Genomic DNA, 20,427 nt, shown 5'->3' with positions numbered 1-20,427 from the left:
GCTAGAGTTTCCTTTAGAGAGCTTTGAGATGATAGTCGGGATGGACTGGTTAGGAAAGTACAAATCTAAGATAGATTGTCATCAAAAGAAAGTTTCTCTGAGAGGTCCTAAGGGCATTAGTGTGTCTTATCGTGGTTTTGTTATCAAACCCAAAGTTAAGTTGATTGCAGTTGTGACCTTGAAGTCCTATCTGAGGAAGGGGTGTCGTTGATCTTGTGCCATGTGAGAGATGACAGGATGAAGAGTCCGACAGTTGAGCAGATACCAGTTGTGGGGGAGTTTCAAGATGTCTTTCCAGAGGAGATTCCGGGGTTGCCACCGAAGAGGGAGATAGATTTCAGTGTTGAGCTAAAACCGGGGACGAGGCCAATCTCTAAGGCACCGTACCGGATGGGTCCTAAGGAGTTGGAGGAACTCAGGAAGCAGTTAGATGATCTGATTGAGAGGGGATACATTAGACCTAGTGTATCACCGTGGGGAGCACCAATTCTGTTTGTGAAAAAGAAAGATGGGAGCTTGAGGTTGTGCATAGATTACAGGGATCTGAACAGAGTAACGGTGAAGAACAAGTATCCTTTGCCAAGGATAGATGATCTGTTTGATCAGTTGAGTGGTGCAGGAGTCTTTTCTAAGATTGATTTGAGGTCGGGGTACCATCAGGTGAAGATTAGAGAGGAGGACATACCAAAGACAACTTTCACGTCGAGGTATGGCCATTATGAGTATGTAGTGATGCCGTTTGGGTTATCTAATGAACCCGTTGTGTTTATGGATTTGATGAACAGAGTCTTCAGTCAGGTTTAGGAGACGTTTGTGGTGGTTTCATAGAAGACATCTTAGTCTTTTCTAAGACTAAGGAGGAGCATGAGGAGCATCTCAGGATTGTGTTGCAGACCTTGAGAGAGCATGAGTTGTATGCAAAGTTGTCCAAGTATGAGTTCTGGTTGGAGAAAGTTGCTTTTCTGGGGCATGTGATTTCAAAGGAAGGGGTAGGTGTGGATCCTGCAAAGATTGAGGCAGTTACCAAGTGGGAAGCACCAAAAAATGTAGCTGAGATCATGAGTTTTTTGGGTTTAGCTGGGTATTATCGACGATTCGTGAAGGATTTCTCCAAGATTGCTAGACCTATGACAGCTTTGATGAGGAAAGAGAACATGTTTCGTTGGGATGAGAGTTGTGAGACGGCGTTCCAAACATTAAAGGATAGTTTGACCACAGCTCTAATCTTAGCATTGCCTGAAGGGAGTGAGAACTTTGAAGTGTATACAGATGCTTCAAAGAATGGGTTGGGATGTGTGTTGATGCAAAATGGTGAAGTGATTGCCTACGCTTCTAGGCAATTAAAGCCTTATGAGGAGAATTATCCTACACACGATCTGGAGTTGGGTGCAATTGTGTTTGCTCTTAAGATTTAGAGACATTACCTATATGGGGCGACCTTTAAGGTATTTTCAGATCACAAGAGTCTCAAGTACATCTTCACTCAAAAGGAGTTGAACATGAGACAGAGGAGGTGGATGGAGTTGATTGGCAATTACGACATGGATATTATCTACCATGAAGGGAAAGCCAATGTAGTTGCAGATGCTTTAAGCAGAAAGAGTGTGCATTCTTTGTGCACAACCATATCTTTGATGAGATTGAGAGATGAGGTTGGGAAGTTTGGGATACATATGATCCAGAAAGGGGATGTCATGGGAGATTTGACGGTGCAGCCTGATCTTTATGATGATATTCGTGGTAAACAGGTGTTGGATCCTAAGATAGTGGAGTGGAGAGCTGGAGTGGAGAAAGGGACAGTGTCTAGATTCTTTATTCACACAGATGGTAGTTTGAGGTTTGATGGGAGGTGGTGTGTCCCTAATGATGAGGAGCTGAAAAAGACAATCATGACAGAGGCTCATTGTATACCATACTTGGTACATACAGGTGGTGACAAGCTATAAAAGGATTTAAAGAAGAATTTCTGGTGGCCTGGGATGAAGAAATAAACAGCTGAATTCGTGGCCCGTTGTTTGACATGTCAGAGAGTTAAAGGGGAGCAGCGACGACCACAAGGTAAGATTCAGTCTCTTGAGGTACTTGAGTGGAAGTGGGAGTCCATTTCTATGGATTTTATCGTGGGTTTGCCGAAGAGTCAGCAGGGTAATACCATGATATGGGTTATAGTGGATCGACTGACCAAGTCAGCTCATTTCGTGCCAATGAAAGATACATGGACTAAGGCACAACTAGGCAACTAGATATGGCTTATCGGAAGAATGTGCTGAGATTACATGGGGTGCCCAAAGACATAGTATCTGACGGAGACTCGAGGTTTATCTCAAGGTTTTGGAAAAAGTTTTCAGGAGTCTTTGGGAACTACATTGAAGATGAGTACAGCATTTCATCCTGCGACAGATGGTCAGACAGAGAGGATAATCAAAACTCTTGAGGATATGTTACGAGCTTGTGTGATGTATTTTAATGGTAGCTGGGAACAGAGATTAGATTTGATTGAGTTTTCTTACAGCAACAGCTATCACACCAGTATTGGCATGGCGCCATTTGAGGCTTTACATGGGAGGAGATGTAGGAGTCCGATTTGTTGGGACGACAGTGCTGGGGCAGTGGTTTTAGGACCAGAGATGGTACAGGAAATGGTAGAGCAGATTAAGCTGATTAGGGAAAGGATGAGAGCGGCTCAGGATAGACAAAAGAGTTATGCAGATCTACATCGCCGGGATATAGAGTTTAAGGTTGGGGACAAGGTTCTTTTGAAAGTGTCTCCTATGCGTGGGGTCATGAGATTTGGTAATAAAGGCTAGCTGAGTCAGAAGTTCATAGGACCATATGAGTTCTTAGACCGGGTTGGAGAGGTTGCTTATCGGTTGGCCTTACCGTCTGCTTTGGATAGGGTACATAATGTGTTTCATGTGTCTCAGCTGCGGAAGTATGTGAGTGATCCATCATATGTGTTAGAGGTAGAGAATATAGAGCTAGATGAGTCCTTGTCTTATCTTGAGGTGCCTAAACAGATTCTTGACCGGAAGGTTAGGAAGACTAGACATGGTGAGACAGTCTTGCTTAAGATTCTTTGGTCTAATCATGAGGTTGAGGAAGTTATATAGGAGACGGAGGAGGCCATGAGAGAGCGTTATCCGTTTCTTTTTTTATCAGGTATGTATGGTTACGGGGACGTAACCTTGTTTCTTTTAGGGGAGTAGGAGATGGTCGCGAAGAGTTTTTACATCTTTTTGTGTTGCTTTTGATATAGTTAGTACTTGTTTGAGTCGGGTTGAGTCTGGTTGGTACGTATGTTTTGGGAGTTTTATGTTGAGTTTTGTTTTGTTGTTGTGTCGGGAGAGTGTTAGTGTGTTTTTGTTTTGTTGTGGTTTGAACTTCGGGGATGAAATTCTTTTTAAGGAGGGAAGACTGTAATACTACAGTTTTATGAGTCTCAGGGTACTCTATCGAGTGGGCCTTACTCTGTCGAGTAAGGGTGTTTTGATTTACGAAACAGTGTTCTGCCTGTAGGGTACTCGATCGAGTAGCCTTGCTACTCGATCGAGTACGAGACTTACTCGATCGAGTAAGTCGGGTTACGGGTGTTAATTGACGGGTTTTGTTAATAAAGCGGATTTATATATTATAAGTTCGTCAACTTCCTAAAACACTTTTGCTAAAACCTAATTCACTACTTAAGAGAGTTCTCAAGTACGTTGCTTTGTTTTTCCGCTTTATTGACAAATCCCGGAGCTAGAGAGGTCGGATTTCGTTGTTCTTTGCATCATAGTGATCCTTGCGTCAAGGGTAAGATCCACGTACCATTTTTATAGCATTTGCTTGACTTTGTTTAAACCCTAATTTTGGGAATTAGGGGTTTTTATGATTTGTGGTGTTAGTAGTAATTGTATGATTATGTGAATAGGAGGAGGATTCGTAGAAGAAAGGTTTTGAGACAGCTGCTAGATCGTCTGCTGTTTGTGTTGCATTCCAGGTAGGGTTTTCCCTACTCAGTATTAGTTACATGATATGTGTGGTGATTGTGCTGTAGTTAGTGATTGTTGATTGATTCAGACGGTTGTGATTGTATATTGTTGATTGATTCAGACGTCTGTTGATTTTGGTGTTATGGTTATTGTTTATCTGTCTGTGTTCTTCGGGGTGCGTCCCTGGCTGAGTGGAGTCACTTGCGGGAGTTGATTCAGACAGCTGCTAGATCGTCTTTGTTTTGTAAAACTGTGGTGATCCATTCGGGGATGGTGAGCAGTTGTTGAGCAGGTTTGATTAGAGGCTTTTGGGCTAGCTGGGATGTGTCACCACGAGCTGATTAGAGTCTTCCGCTGTCGTACTTTATTAGTTGAGACATTTGGTTTTGAGAACATGTATCGTACTTTTTATCAGTTTGGATTTGGAATTGTAATCGCGTTAAACTTTATTACCTTTAAATTGTGTTTCGTTATTGTCATTTTATTACCATTACCCGGTAAACCGAGATGGTGACATTTCTTGTAATACCCCGTATTTTAATAATAAGTTATGAGAATAGTTTATGTAATTTAATAATTAATTAAAGGCATTTCTAATAATGAATTACAAATAAGACGATAATTAAATAATAAAATAAGTAAAACAAGTCGGGAATTGGGCTTAGCTAATAATCGGGTATTGGACCATGTGCCATTAAGTAATTGGACTGAAATTTAGTATAATAAGGTTAGAGTATAATCGGGATTTGCATCGGAAAATAATTATAATATAATATGGAAAGGTAGTAATTATATTAATACTAATAATAATTTATGACAATAATAAATTAGTAAAGATAAAATAAGGGAATCCTACCTATGATATATGTAATAATAATAATATAATTGTGATAATAATAATATAATGATAATTATAATAATAGTAATTCCTATATTAATTGGAATAGGTAAATTAAGATAGTTTCCTAATCGACCTCGTTTTCTCTATAATCTTACGCTATAAATACCACCTTAAATCTAATAAATAAATTACAAATCAAAAGAAGAAGCTTTAGGAGGTGGAAAGAAAGAAGAATTAAGAAACAAAATTACTAAAGATCGCCCCTATATTACTCATCTCGCCCCTAATATTAATTTCACTTTCCAATTTTGCCCTTTATTCTAAAACATTCTCAAAACTATTTTTTGTCGGTAATTCAAAATATGTATGACGGTGACCCATTTTACGATAATTAATAATCAAGCACGATTAAATTCGAAACAAAATTGACGATTAGAAACGTAAAAACTTCAAACGATCATAACTTTGTGCTCGGGTGTCCGATTTTGACGATTTTTTTTTTCAAATCACTTAACTCGACGAGATGAACGCAATGGTAAAAAGAAAAAATGGAAAGCGGGCACATTCGTGTGAAAAACACGAACTGGCCTAGGCCGGTTCATGTGGTTTACATGAACCAGCCCTGGCCAGTTCATGTAAATCACACGAATGGGCCTAGGCCAGTTCATGTGGATTACACGAATTGGCCCAGGCTGGTTCGTGTAAACCACATGAATCGGCCTAGGTCAATTCGTGTTTTTACACGAATGGACCATTTTTCAAATTTTTTTTTTTGCATTGCGTTCGTCTCGTCGAGTTAAGTGATTTGAAAAAAAAAATCGTCACAATCGGACACCTGAGCACAAAGTTATGATCGTTTAAAAGTTTTTGGTCCTTTATTCGTCAAATTTTGTCCAATTTAAATCCCTATTTCGTATTATTTTGAGACGGTTTTGTTTTTGTTAATTTATGAAGCGGTTTTTTGAAATTTAAAATTTAAAATCGGAAATGAGTAAAAATGAAGGTAAATGGGGTTTTAATTACACAAGGGCAAAAAGGTAATATTTAGGGGCGAGATGAGTAAAACTAGGGGCGATCTTTAGCAAACCCGTTAACAAAATCAATTGGTCGACTTGAGGTAATTAACTCAGCTTAAAGCGGTTTATATTATTTTCATACAAGCATCTTTAGATCGATAGTATGACTTCTATAGACCATCATAGGACTCGAAAATTGGACCTATAGCGACATTGGACTACAAAGTTTCTGACCTAACCATTGTTGGTCGTCGTTGACCACCGTTGACCACCGTTGACCACCGTTGACCGTCCAATCGAAGGACAAAAGGGGAGGTATCGGTTTATTATTAGGGTTAGGGTTAGGGTTGGTTTTGCGTTATTTGGCCCACTTAGCGTGACCCATCTGACCTAGGGTTGTGGGTGGTGGCTTATGGGTGTTAGTCGGTCCTAATGGTGGTGTTAGGGTGGTGTGTGATGGTCAAAGGTGGCTGGTTTAACCGGGTTTAATTGATTATGCGAAACAGGGGTGTTTGGGGGAGTTTCGACCCGTTAGGGTCGTGTCGTGGTATGGGGCTGGTAGGGTTGACACATAGGGGTTGAGTCGACCTCCTTGGTGGTTTTGGGGTGGCCGGAGATGGAGGTTCGTGGTAGTGGTGGCTGGTAAGTCGCGGAACAGGGGGGAGGGGTGTTTATTGTTGATGTCGGTGTTGGCCTGTTGTCGTGTGAGGTTGTGGGAGCTGGTGGACCACCATGGGTCAAGGGAGACCACGGTGGTGGCCACTGGTGGTCGTGGGGTATTGTAAGGTGGCGAGTTGATTTTTGTTGTCGGGTTTTCGGTATTAGTAGTTCATGGTAGTGTTTAGGGAAAGGTTGTGCGGTCTGTTCTGGGCGGTTCAACTGGTGGTTATGGGTGATCGGGTACGTCATGGTGAAGGCTAAAAGTGGCAGGCTCGGGTGGTGTCGTTGGTGGTTGCTTGTGTCGGGAAAAGACGGGTTAAGAGGGGGTGTTGGTGACGGTTTACACGAGTTAAGAGGGGGAGTTGTTCGTGGGTTTTCACGGGGTGCATGGGTATGTGTGGTGAGATGATTGTTTATTTTTTTTAGACGGGTTAACTCGGGTATTAATAAGTAATCGGGTCTTGACTTTAATTAACGGGTTTTCGTATTATAATTAAAACGGGATTAATTATACGAGATTGTAGTTAACATAATTAATTATTTAATTTATAATTGATAAAATAATTAGTTTGGGTGATTGTGACGGGTTTGCAATCGGGTTTTATAATTGAAGCGGGATTTGAATATCGTAATGAATTAATAATGAATTAGTAATTAAGTTAGGTAATGAATAATAAATATAAGTTTAATTATAAAGGGATGAGAATAATGAATGATGTATAATTAATAATGGAATAATTATTTATGTTAGGAAATTCGTTGAGAAACTTTATTTGGATTTCTACGTGTTTGGATTGCATCATTGGAGCGGCTTGCTATACAGGTAGGGATAAATCCTACTCAACTTTTACTCGATAATGTTTGTTGGATGGTTTACATTAAAGTGAATTGATCGTATGAGAATTGTGTTGGTTGATATAATCGTAATTGTTGGAAGGGAGATTTATATTGTATATGTTGGTTATACTGTGGTGGAGTATTGTTGTAGTATTAACAGATTTATTCTGGCAGACATTACTTATAATAATGTGGAGTGGTTGAACAGATTTATTCTGGCAGACGATATTTATCGTGTTTACTCGAGCGGGCCCAGTTGGTCCGCAGCCATCCGAGGATATTACTCAACTATATGTTGAGGCAGACATTACCTTTTGGTAATGTAGTGTGTGTTTACTCACCTTCGGGTTGAGGCTGCCCCGGCCAGGGATTGGCGGGATGATTAGTGTGCTAAGAAAAAAGAATGGAGCACGTTGTCAGGGGGTTGTGCAATGTAAAAAGAAAATTGGATTGTTATCGTATGTTTTTGTTGTTAGTATTTATTCCTACTCAACCTCGCGGTTGAGTGTGTATTCGTGAACACCTGCGGTGAACCGTTTTATGGGGAGTAGATTTGACAGGTACTAAAGATTAGCTGACTCAGGAGCATTGAGATGAGAGCTTGACTTGGACCCTAGTTGAAGTATAGATCACATAGAATAATCACATCACTTTATTTATTTCCGCTGCGAAATGTATTGTAATTTATATTAAGTTTTAGTTGGTTAAGTTGTAATAATCATGTATTCATTAAAGTAAAGTACTTTGGTGAGTTGGACTTTGTTATTCACTAACTCGGGAAACCGAGATGGTAACAGTCCTATTTATTTGGAAATGTCTAGCTAAAGGCTCCTGAATAAATGGGGGTGTTACATTTCTATACCTGAGTGGTCCGGTAAGACACTTGGAGTATGGGGGTGTCACAATTATACATTTGGAAGTACAAAACTATTTCTCTCACACGGTCTTATATTTATATTCATATTCACATAACCAAACGTGTCTTTAAATCATTTTGTTTATTAGATCAAGTCATTTGGCCCTCGAATAAATTGATCGGTTTGTTAATGCGTTACAAATTCGCTAAGTAGTATGAACAAACAGGAGTGTCGAAGAGCCGAGAAGACATATAATAGTAAAAACAAAAAACCTTCATAAGTGCCTTTAAATTTTATTGAATATGTTGATGATAAGGTACATGGTCCAACTTAAAACAGTAAAACAGAGCAGACTGAAAAAAAAAAAAAAAATTTAAGCCAACAACATAACGTTTGTAAATGTTGAGACACGAGAACAACACAACCACCATAACCATACATAGCATACAACACTTGATGATGATTTAAAGGCCTAAGAGCGAAGTCAAGTGTGAAGACATGCTTACACCGGGGCAGAAGCATCATCCCCGTTTCTTGTCTCCTGCACATGCCACCAGCACGGGTTACTCACTCTTTAACACCATTATAGTTAATTATTTTAGTATGTTAAAATATAATCTTATATGTAGACAATGTAGTACATTTATTTTTTTTATATTAATCATTTATTTAACTTTAACTAAAATATATTCGCAAATAACACAAAAGGTAAAAATATGTAATTGAGACAAATGAGCGAGAAAATACCTGACAAGGATTCCAATGTTCACCCCATCCACGTGGGTTCAAAAATGTGGGAATAACAACCATTTTAGCAAACAGTAAAATTGCACTTATAAGATGATTACTACCTGCTTAGATTTGCTTTGATGTTTATTGTATATTTCTCACTATTTATACGGGATTTAGCGTAAATATCGCCTCCATTGACGAAATTCATGGAAACTATTGCTAATTAAGAGACCACGTGATAGGCTTCATGGGGAATGGAGTGTAATTTGGAGGAGGTGGCCAATTGGCCATGTGCTTGAGCATTCGAACAAAACGAGTCAAGGATTCCAATGCGATAATTAAGAATATAATTAAGGATTTAGGAGTCCGAGGGCAATGGCCCATCCCGTAAATCGTAATTAGTGAAGAGACATTTAGGAGATGGCCAAGATGTAAAATTGCCGGAGTTTAAAATAGGATCGATTTGACAATTTGCACATAATCTCAAACGTTTTTGGGGCCAAATTGCACCTAACACTAAACGTATGAGTAATTTACTACTTTCCTCGGACCTAAAGATCTACACATCACTCTAATTTTGTTAAGATACACGTTGAATTACTCGTACTTAGGAGAGCATTAATTCACTGTTACACGGTTGGAATCAGCTTCCTGATCATGCGTAAAAATGCCTTCAAAAAAGGAGTTGGATGATAACCAATACTAAAAACCTTTGTATATACATGGTTTTACAACTCCAAAACACCAGCCCTCAATATTGACACTATCTTCAGTATCCCAACAAGCTGCCATAAATCAATGACGACTAGCGCTTATTACAATCACTTTACACTCGTATTATTCTATATCATTATAGGATAGGCTGATCTTATATTACAATGAGATTCTTCATCGGTTCAACAGACTGTTAAAGGAGGAAGCAAAACATGATAATCTGGCTGAAAATGGTGTTATCAAAAGGACACTTATACGGTCAAACTGATTCTTTGATGGAAATGGCGCAATCAAAAGGATGATCTGATGGAAATGAAGAGGATCATAATACGATTAAAAAAACGGAATTGTTTAAACTAGGCCTTGACTGTGATTCATGCTGCTCTATTTTTGGGTAGATGCACCACTGAAAACTGGAAAGTAGGTATCCAAATCAAGCCGATCCAGAATTTGCTGGGTCGCCCAGAGATAAGAAGAATGTCCTTCGATTATGTCGGTGGCATCCACCTGAGTGCATAAAGTACAGCATTTAAGAAACAGCTCTGAACATTAGATATCAGCTCAATAGAGTAGAATCCAGAAGACAGAGAGCTTACATTTTCAATCCCAGGCACATCAACTTCCTGGATTCCAGCTAAACCCTTGGAGAGAAGGCTGTTTCAAGGAAAATTACAGGGTTCAACTTGAGTTAGACTGTTAAGAGTCGCATGCATATGTTCATGTACACATGCGCAAATAGGTTATTTGAGTTGAGCCTAGCTCAAGTCGAATTGAGTCAGGTTATATCAGGTAGGTTACACATTACGGATCTGGTAGGGTACCGGTTGGGTCATTTTCGATTAGTGGTTACAACTTACAAGTTTGCTCAATTGGATTTAGTTCAATTCGGTGCAAGTCATGACTATGAAGACTTGGGTTATTTTTTAATGTAGATGATGTTAACCGTGTTTTCAAAGCAGTTGTTTCGGGTCATTGTGGCTCACTTCCTGTCAGCTTGGGTCAGGTCAATTTCGGGTCTAACAAAGTTCGGGTTGACTCTGGTCAGGTCAAGTCATATTTGGGTTTTATAATTCAAGTCTACTCAGGATTTTAGGACAGGTCATTTGGATTAGCTTAGTTTTATTGAGATGCATATGCCTTGTTTTACGCAGAAATTCTTGCCAATGGCCAGCCCTAATGTGAAACTGATCCAATTACTCGTATAATTAAATGAGAAATATTAAATATTCATAGTAAATGGAATAATTTTACAATGAAATGGTTTCATACAGACTTGCGTGGTTTTTTACTCTATTTATACATGTGTTGTGGGGGAAAAAGAAAACCGTAAGCAGGGCTGTAGAACATCTCTGCTGAGCTACCTAATCCCCGACGATTTGAACTTGAAGAAAACACATAACTGGTTCAGATTAAGAGCTCCCATAACAGATGGAATATTCAAGAATTAAAGTTGCAAAATTGCAATGCACAATTCCATTAGCAAATCAGAACAGCCAATCGAGATGGGAATTTTGCCTCAAGTTTTAGCAGAGCTATAGGTGAAGGGCAAAAAATTGACAAATAAAACGTAACTTGTTTAGATTGTTGGAGTTCGTATTCAGCATTGGATTCGTATGTCATCCCACAAAATAAATATTATATCTTGCGTACCTTGCGCGGAAGGCAATGCCAAGTATCCAGTCATTTCGTGAAAAAACATTAACAAATCTTCCGGCAACGACCTACAAAAAGACGGGACAATTGAGCACCAACACAAAAATTTTAGTCACATCTTACAAGCCACTAACGCCATGTAGCTAAGAATAAGTATGACACAAGCATGGAAACAACTGATAACGATGAATTACCTTACGCGCAGCTTCCCAATTTTCGTCTTTTATTGGAATTGGTGCCCCAAGAAGAACAACTCTTTCAACAAGATTAGCTGCCAGAAGAGTACTGACACACTTTTAGAATGCGCAAAGAAAACCAATATGCGTACCTCGTGGGATTGGAAATATTATTATTACCTTGCTCAGTTTTGGACAAGTATTTGAGACACTTGAATATTACTCTAGCTCCTAAAGAGTAACCTACAAGTGTAACAGGCCTGCAATAGATTTAGCAGTCCTATATATGTATATCATAGATGTGCTTGTTGATCGGAATATTATCAAGCCAGTAAATAAGCCCTTTGTCCATGAATAATCTTCCCTCTTGAAATCTCTCTCTCTCTTTTTTTTTTTTTTTTAATGTTATGTTGTCATTATGGTAATAACCCAAAAAAAGAAAAAAAATCATGGTTGGGACCCTATCCCGCCCAAGGCACTAGGACGACATTACACAAAACACCCAGGTGTGACTTTATAAGGAGGCAACTAGCGAGACACACTACTATGCAACTTCTATATTTTTTTCTAGTTCTTTTATAATGTCCTCTTTGCGAAGTTATTCCTAGCTTTACTCTTTGCAAATCAGCCCTCTTTAATAACCAATAAAGGTATTGCCGATTTGCTGCACAAAATTTTATTTTGAAAATACAAATGTGTTTGCAAAACTGGTGCACCTCATTGTCTATAGGGCATGCATCTTTGCCTCGCGCCTTGTCGCGTTAGGTCTTTACCGTCTTGGTGCGCCTCAAGCAAGTTGGACCCCATATTATAAGTTTGCATATTCGTCAACATTATATAGTTTGCTCCTCATTTTTGAGCAAAACAAACTAAGAAATTTATTCATGGACGAAGAATGTTATTCAAGGGTTTGACAAATGATTAAATAGTATTGTATAAAAAAAAAGAAACAAGAAAGAAAGGCGAATGATCACCTGTTCCCTTGCAACCCCTTCAACAGTATTTCGGCAAGAAGCTTTCCAGCTTTGTCGGATCTGAAGATTTATTTAACTATATTTAATTATTTAAGATATAAATAATACTAATTCTAAGCAGCATAGCACACATCAGCTACTGCATCAATTAAGAGGTAAGAGGGAGATACGCTTTAGTTCTCACCCTGTCGGTAAGCAAGCCTTGCAATGACAAGTTGATAATACCTGTTCACAGCTATCGTCCACTTGCTGTCTATAAAATCAGTGATTGCAAGCAAGGTAGCTGGCCAGGCTAATGCGGTAAGAAGCGTGCTAAGAACCGTCATCATAGCACCTTGTTTCATCAACTGCAAAGCAAGTCCTACAAAAAGTAGCATCAGGATATGACAACTACTTTATTGTGAAGGTTAATACTCTACCAGCAATGTCATTCATTTGGAATAGAATAATTACTTGAAGTGAGCCAATCCTGTATTGCTGTACTGACAGCTATCAGATGTTGGGACTCCCACACGAGCACATACCTGGAGTTAGTCGGTGTGACAGTGAGAATCCAAAAATGAATAGCAAGCAAAAGAAACAAGAATTCATGACCAAGTGTCATGAAATCCGCAGTTGGATTACGTGAAATGATAAACCGAATCACAGGATTCACGAACAACCTATTGCGAAAATAAGTTGAAAACAAACTACTTTTGATTGTCCCCAAAATTCAAACAAAGATCAAGAAGCGTAATTGAGGTAACTCTGATATTTGGTTAGATCAAACATTGGAAATGAGGAAGAAGACTGCTTATCAAATCTCCTTAATCACTTCTTGAATCAATTTATTAAGATACAATTTCATATTTTTAATTCTATTACTGAAAATGTTTCAAGCCACTAGGTGCTGAAAAGCCAAAAGAGAGAGTATAGGAGATACATATGATCTCAATTGCCACAAAATATAAAACAGTGGTACTTTTGTCTAAAATACATTTCAAGAAGAAAAGAAAGACATCAAGCACAACTGTCAGATATAGGGTACCTTTCAAGGTTATTAGTTAGCCCTTCCCATGGCATTATAAAATCGTCCTCATCAAAAACAAATCCAGATACCAGGATTCCAACAGCTAATCGCTGAAAAAACAAATATAATATTCATATGAACTCAAAGAAACAAGATGGAATACATAAAAGGTCAATCAGGCAAAAAGCTAACTGGAAAACAAGTAACTCAAAGGTCAAACAATTTACTCACTCCTTGTCCATGATTATTTCCTACAGCTTTGAACTCAAATTCCTCGATACTTCCTATCCTCCGTGCCATTTTCGTCCCAGTGAGCCCAGCTCCAGCAGCTGCAGGAAATGTATGACCAAAAAATTAATACATGGCCACAGAACATTCTAACAATTTTATCTAGTTCAACATAGGAAACACCCGAACATCTTACAAAAGACACTGAAACTTATGTGAGCAGTCTTACTTGTAAGAGCACCTCATTAACATTAACATTAACCCTATAACAAAATGAAAATACATCGAAATTCAGGGTGTTTCATTGTCTCATACAAGTGATAAAAACTCATATACAACAAGATATAAGGAGAAAGAGTAGAGTACAGATGAAAAATTTAACATCCTCGAAGAATTTTACCTCCAAATGAGGCAGCAATGGCAACGGAGCCCGCAACAGAGCCCGCAACACTTGCAGCAGCAGCAAATCCACCTGCTCCAATGACAGGAATAATAGTGCCCAGTGTAGGGGCCAAAGCACTGAATCCGGCAGCAATAGCAGGTGCAGCTAAGCCTGTTGAAGAATAATTGAACAGATGAATTTCGGAAACAGAACGTCAATAAACAGTTGTCTCAGTAGTAAGTCCTGAATTTACCCCCAGTGATGGCCATCAAAGCACCACCAGTTACAGCAGCAGCTCCAATTATTCCCCCACGCTTCCATTTAGCCCATGGACTTTCTTCGGATTTGGCTTCTTCTTGTTTCAATTCCTGCTCTTTTGCTAAAGCCATGACAGAGCAGGCAATAATAGTCTCCATCGCTTCCTGCAAAAAGAAGGATGTACACACAGTCATGTACTCTAGCAAGGTTGAGAATGAAGCACGATGTATTCCAGTTCAGAAAATTAATCATAATTATCTACTAAAAATTACATACTATATAAACTAACAAAAATCATAATCTAGAGTTGAACACATATAAATTCAACCTGATGCCTGATAATGCAGGAAATATAACATGAATTGTTACAGCGGTATAACTAAGAATATAAGTTTTCTCAAATTAACCTTATCTATTACCTCCCTATAAATTCTATTACCCAAATTCTTGTTTATGACGGGCATATCCCTCTTAAACTTACAACGGGTCAAATAGGATAGATGGGACAGAATCAGAATGCCTAGAGAGTAGAGACTAGCAAAAAGCTTATCTTGTCTATCCAAGTGGGGTACTATTTGACCCGTTTTAATCTTAAGACGGAGATGCCAGTCTTAAGAGATACTAAGAGATACTGATTCAATTAAGCATCAGACAGGAAATTAATAAACTGCAATTTGATTGAGCCTCATACCACTTCCACCCACTTGACATCAAGCCATGTTGCAAGTAGCCGTAAAGCAACGCGGTGTCGAGCGTCATAACCCTTTCTTTGCTTGGATTTTTTGCTATTGTCAGACATATTTGCGAGGCTTGCTGAAAGAAGCTCGTAAAGAACTGTTAGTTTCCTTTCATAGCTAAGCTTTCTCTCCTCTTCCACAGGGTCCTCGCTGAATTTATATTCAGGCTCATGAGGGGAATCTTCATCAAGGATAGTATTAGCAGTTTTTTCCTGGATGACTTCAATCACTTGTCTCTCAGCAGAGGTTGAAGGTGTCTCTGGCATCTCAGGCACAGAACACTTTTCTCGTCGTTCTTGATGATACTCACGCTGCTTTTTCCTCTTTGTCTCAGAATCGATCAAAGCTACCATACTTGCTACCATACCATCAATACCTTTTGCCAAGGCAAGCTCTTGATCCTTCTTTTCTGATGAACTTCCCTCAGTCTCTTCTGAAAGCAGTCTCAGAAACTGATATATTACACTAGTGAGTTCAAATAAATATAGTAACAATCAACAAACAGAATTAATGATACTCAAAGAACGTATTCTTTGTTAATTTTGTAAACCTCAAAAGTATACTAGTTCTCATTCCTCGTTGGTAAATATGGAGCATAAACGATGGCACCAAAAAAAATATCAAGCACGGATTTTGTGGAAGCACATCACCCGATATTACGCAAAAGTAATTTTTATTGTAGGATTGGTGCAAGTTCCTGTCATAAAATATCGTTGTTTGATTGCTTTCTGAGAAGGAGAATATATAACTAAGACCATACAGAAATAAGACGAAAACAGTTCAGAACCATTTAAAAACGACTCGCCTATTATGAACAGATACAGAACAATTATTACATGCAACCTGGTCTAACAAAATGGTACAGGCTAGCCCAAACAAGCACCTGTTTACCCCTAGCTTAAAAACAAAACAGAAAGAGATAAAGCTATGTATTACAAAGATATCTCCTTCAAAAATACAAAAAAAATTGGCATAAAAGGGTTTACACACACACACACACAGTCTTAGCATGCAAAATCTGCCAACAGGTGTAGACAGACATTCACTACGCCAGGACTCACTTGATTCTACGCCATACTAATACCACAATCAGAATCACAGTCAAAATCGCATCATACACTAAGATTACCTACCAATATTGTCCAAAGGGTTGTATACTCCTACTCTATTATTAATGCAGTCCAATAAATTGTTTAGAAGGCATAAAAATGCACAATCGTTTATACATGGAAAAAAGAAAAATGCAAAAAGAGATACCGCGCCAACATGGTGAGTAGCTGGGGAAGCATTAGCGGTCTCCTCGATCCCTTGCCATGCAGAAGAATCTATCTCCAAAAACCTACACACATTTTCACCCTAATGTTTCATCTTTCTTACAGAGCACTTCAAAACAATATTATGACAATCAATTAAAAATGCATCTCTTAATACTTAAAATTCACGCCCAATTCTCATACTAACTGTTTGATTTCAAAGCACTCCACGTTGTGGTATTAAATCAATGTCCCGACACTGAAACATGACCATTTTTAAAACGTTTTCAAAATCACCCCAATGGCGCGACCGCACTTTGAAGCGATATTGGCCACAATTGGCAAGACTAGATTGTAATCCCTAATACTAATCCTATGCTCCAGCTGCAGTGGCATAGCCGATTGTATCTGGTGAAGTCTTAAGACCGCACAGCTGTCCAACCATAGACATTTTACGTTGTTGAATTCGTCTAATTCGAGAATTTTATGCCTCTAAACCCACATAATAATACTCCGTAACAAACAAATTACACTTACAGTAAAACTATTCCGGGATTCTAACAATTTTGGCTACGCCACTCACTCCAGGTCATCAGCATTACGATCATCAATCAAAACACAATAACATCCTAACATTTGTCTTAAGACCCTACACTCCTACAGCTTCCCCATGATTGACGGTTTTACATTGTTAAATTTGTCTGATTCGAAAATCTAATGTCTTTAAAACTCCGTAATTGAAACAAGCAAATTACAATGACATTAAAACCGTTTTTAAACAATTCTGGCTACGCCACTAGCTCAAGGTGACAATGAGCTCAACAACATAACGATAATCAATGGAAACACGATCATATATTCATATACTAACATTTCAGAATTCCACAATTTCACACTATCACCAATTATATTTATCAACATTCAACATAGACATAAACAATAATTAAAAAAGAGAAAACAGAAAGAAATACTACTTGAAAATGGGATGAAGAAGGCCAGAATTAGGATGAATCCAAAGGAGAGGATCATCGGAGACGGAATCACTACTATTACTTCCGTCACTACTACTGCTAATGCGATCCTTAATAATCTCTCCACCGTCACCGCCACCGTCATCGCCACCGTGAAATCGATTATACGGCGGCGAACCGAGGGGGCGAGACTGGTGGATCTGCGCCTGGTTAATCGCTAGTCCGAACAATGCTCCGGCAGCGTACCTTTCCGTCGGTGATAACATTTTTGCCGCCATTTTTAACGGTTACGGTATGATTTTAGGATTTTAATTAGAGTAAAGGTTGATTTTTAGGTGTGTTTGATTGAAAGTGATTGTTGGTTGAAACGTTCCTTGGATTGTTGTGCGTGTCATAAGTCGTGACTCTGTACTTCATAGTCGAAGTGTTTGAAATTAAATTTGAACGTGTCGGACGGAAGAGTGAAAATGAGTCGGCCAATGTGGCGGGTTCTACAAATATGCCTTGTGTAACGAACCTCTAAAACACTAATTCCTAAAAATTGTGCACGTTAAATTATTTTGAGCCTTTAAATTATTTAATACGCGGGATAATTGTCGATAAAATAAAAACGAACCACTCTCACACACCACCCCTAACCACTGCCCACTACCTAGAACTACCGTCGTTCACCCTCACCACCGCACCTTCCACCAACAATAAACCCTTTATTGATAATAATTGATAAACAAATAAACATATTAATTTCACTAATTGATAAACCCTAACAATTTCAACAAAACAAATTAATAATTGCTAAATAACAAAATTACTTCACTAATTGGAGAATTAAAATTCATTATTCAAGTTTTTATAACGACTAGATTCGATTTTAGGGGGAAATGTAGAACTTTCTTTTTCTAGGTTTAAATAAAATGGTATGATATGGAAAGTTAATGAAAAAATGTATGTGAAAGAGTAAAATTCGTATATGAAAAAGTAGTTCCGATAAATATAAGCGCTAATTTTTTCCATAAAATTTCGCTTAGTCTGGTGGTTTAAATGCAAGCAGCAAGTGTAAACGCGTGGGTGCTGTGTTCGATTCCCTGGTGCTCGACTTGAATCCGAGCCTAGTTTCGGTGATGACGTGAGTCCATTTTGAATAATAAATCTGAAACTAACTCAATTTTGTTAAATATGTTGGTTTTTAACCCCATTTAAAGAAAAAATTCGAGTATGTAGGTAGCATTTCCAAAGCTGTCACAGTTGACATATGGAGGTCAACCAACGCACTGCACTACTATACTGACTGCTTCTATAGTACTACTATACCATTCCCAGTTGAATCCTGATAAAAGATGAGATGATCAAATGATCAATGGTGAACATAAGTCAGAGGAAAAGTTTTAGTAATATTCAGTCATACCCACAATGAACGTACAAGCAAGCTATATATATCAAAGAAAAGGATAGGTAAAAGGACGCCTAAGTTAATGTCCAGGAAGGAGGAAAGGCACCAACAGTAAAGTAACATAAATATAGGAAATCAATATTCCATATTTCCTATATTTTCTATTACTCCCCCTTAAGTTGGAGCAGTAGGAGCACGAATGCCCAACTTACGACATAAATATGCGAAAGCGTCACGTCCAAGAGCCTTGGTAAACAAGTCGGCAATTTGCTCTGGGCTTCGAATATGGTGAGTGACGATGTTCTTGTTCAACAAATGTTGTCTAATAAAATGACAATCAATCTCGATATGTTTGGTGCGATCATGGAAAACCGGGTTCTTGGCAATGTGGAGTGCAGACTTATTATCACAAAAAAGGTGCATAGACTGCTCGTGTCTTATATTAAGTGAGGCAAGAAAAGATTTGAGCCAAATGAGCTCACTGGTCACCGCGGCCATAGCACGATATTCCGCTTCCGCCGTGGATTTTGCTACAGTCGATTATTTTCGCACTTTCCAAGAGATAGGAGTGGTGTCAAGTGCCACAAAGTAACCAGTGAGGGACCGACGTGTTAACGGGCACCGAGCATAATCAGAATCGGAGTAGCCATTGAGCTGAAGCTTTGCATCCTTCCTCATCACGATTCCTTTACCAGGATCACCCTTAAGATATTTCACAACCCGTATCGCAGCTTCCCAATGATCTTTCCTTGGACTTTGCACGAATTGAGATAAAACATGGACGGCATATAGAAGATCTGGTCTCGTGATTGTGAGATAGACAAGTCTTCCCACTAAGCGCATGTACATGAGAGGGTCCTTCAACAAAGGACTAGTCGAGAGAGACAACTCGTGGTTTTGTGCGATGGGTGTATATGCTGGTTTTGCACCCATCAGTTTTGCTTCTTTTATGATTTCAAGGGCATATTTTCGTTGACAAAGGAACAAACCCGACTCTCCATGCGCAACTTCGATTCCCAAAAAAAAAACCGCAACCGGCCCAAGTCTTTTATACCGAATTTGGTGTCTAGGAAATTCTTCAGCCGATTGTTTGCTTCAAAGTTGCTACTAACAATGATCATATCGTCGACATAAACTAAGAGAGCAAGAAAATTACCTCCTTTGTTCATTGTAAACAACGAATAGTCAGCAAGAAATTGAGTGAACCCATAAGCACGTAAAGCATCCGTCAACTTGGCAAACCAATTTCGTGAGGCTTGTTTAAGCTCATATATAGATTTTCGCAACCTGCAAACCTTACCCTTTTCACGAGTTTCGAACCCCTGTGGGAGTCGCATGTATACTTCCTCATCGAGATCACCATGGAGGAAAGCATTGTTGATGTCAAGTTGCTCAATGTTCCATTTCTTTGTCACAAAGAATGGCTAATAGAAGCCGAACACTAGTCATCTTCGCCACGGGTGCAAAGGTCTCGTGGTAATCAATGCCTTCTATCTGAGTGAAACCTTGAGCAACTAACCGAGCTTTGTATCTTTCCACAGTGCCATTTGCCTTGAGTTTTACCTTGTACACCCATTTACAACCTATGGGTTTCTTACCATCAGGTAAATCAACAATGGTCCATGTCTTATTGTTTTCAAGAGCTTCAATTTCTCTGCCCATCGCCTCTCGCCATTCACGATGCTTCACGGCTTCGAAATAATTCCGAGGTTCTTGTATTGTATCCACAACTCCAAGAAAATTCTGGTGAGACAGTGAGAAACAACTA

General features: G+C 38.9%; 2 protein-coding genes across 3 annotated transcripts; both read right to left on the bottom strand.

Moving 5' to 3' along the window:
- Positions 1-9,571: 9,571 nt before the first annotated feature.
- On the bottom strand, positions 9,572-17,738 carry LOC141643367 (transmembrane and coiled-coil domain-containing protein STS1-like). Of its 2 annotated transcripts, none has more exons than XR_012543687.1 (15): positions 17,273-17,655; positions 16,303-16,384; positions 15,000-15,497; positions 14,304-14,472; positions 14,069-14,221; positions 13,672-13,769; positions 13,459-13,550; positions 12,885-12,955; positions 12,657-12,792; positions 12,432-12,491; positions 11,638-11,700; positions 11,476-11,552; positions 11,279-11,349; positions 10,225-10,282; positions 9,572-10,135 (listed from the first exon to the last, which is right to left on the bottom strand). XR_012543687.1 is itself a non-coding variant. In XM_074452503.1 (15 exons), the coding sequence occupies exons 1-15, from the start codon at positions 17,545-17,547 to the stop codon at positions 10,013-10,015; spliced, it is 2,043 nt and encodes a 680-aa protein (XP_074308604.1). In that variant the 5' UTR covers positions 17,548-17,738; the 3' UTR covers positions 9,572-10,012. The 2 variants fall into 2 exon arrangements, 1 of the variants encoding a protein (XP_074308604.1); XM_074452503.1 differs by having other exon boundaries at positions 11,638-11,717; positions 17,273-17,738.
- A 1,461-nt stretch (positions 17,739-19,199) lies between these two features.
- On the bottom strand, positions 19,200-19,592 carry LOC141641632 (putative mitochondrial protein AtMg00240). The gene has a single exon (XM_074450285.1). It carries the CDS (start codon positions 19,590-19,592, stop codon positions 19,200-19,202), a length of 393 nt encoding a protein of 130 aa, XP_074306386.1.
- Between the last annotated feature and the right edge of the window lie 835 nt (positions 19,593-20,427).

The sequence above is a fragment of the Silene latifolia genome, chromosome 2 (assembly GCF_048544455.1).
Source record: "Silene latifolia isolate original U9 population chromosome 2, ASM4854445v1, whole genome shotgun sequence".
NCBI classification, from domain to species: Eukaryota; Viridiplantae; Streptophyta; class Magnoliopsida; order Caryophyllales; family Caryophyllaceae; genus Silene; species Silene latifolia.
Note: the sequence above shows the minus strand (reverse complement) of the source record. Positions and strands in the feature narration are given on the sequence as shown.

Coding starts and splice junctions, on each gene's coding strand:
- LOC141643367 (XM_074452503.1), bottom strand. CDS start 17,547: ATGGCGGCAAAAATGTTATCACCGACGGAAAGGTACGCTGCCGGAGCA. Junction 13,770..14,068: donor CATTGCTGCCTCATTTGGAG/GTAAAATTCTTC, acceptor CATTTCCTGCAG/CTGCTGGAGCTGGGCTCACT. Junction 11,553..11,637: donor CTTGTCCAAAACTGAGCAAG/GTAATAATAATA, acceptor CTCTTCTGGCAG/CTAATCTTGTTGAAAGAGTT.
- LOC141641632 (XM_074450285.1), bottom strand. CDS start 19,592: ATGGGTGCAAAACCAGCATATACACCCATCGCACAAAACCACGAGTTG.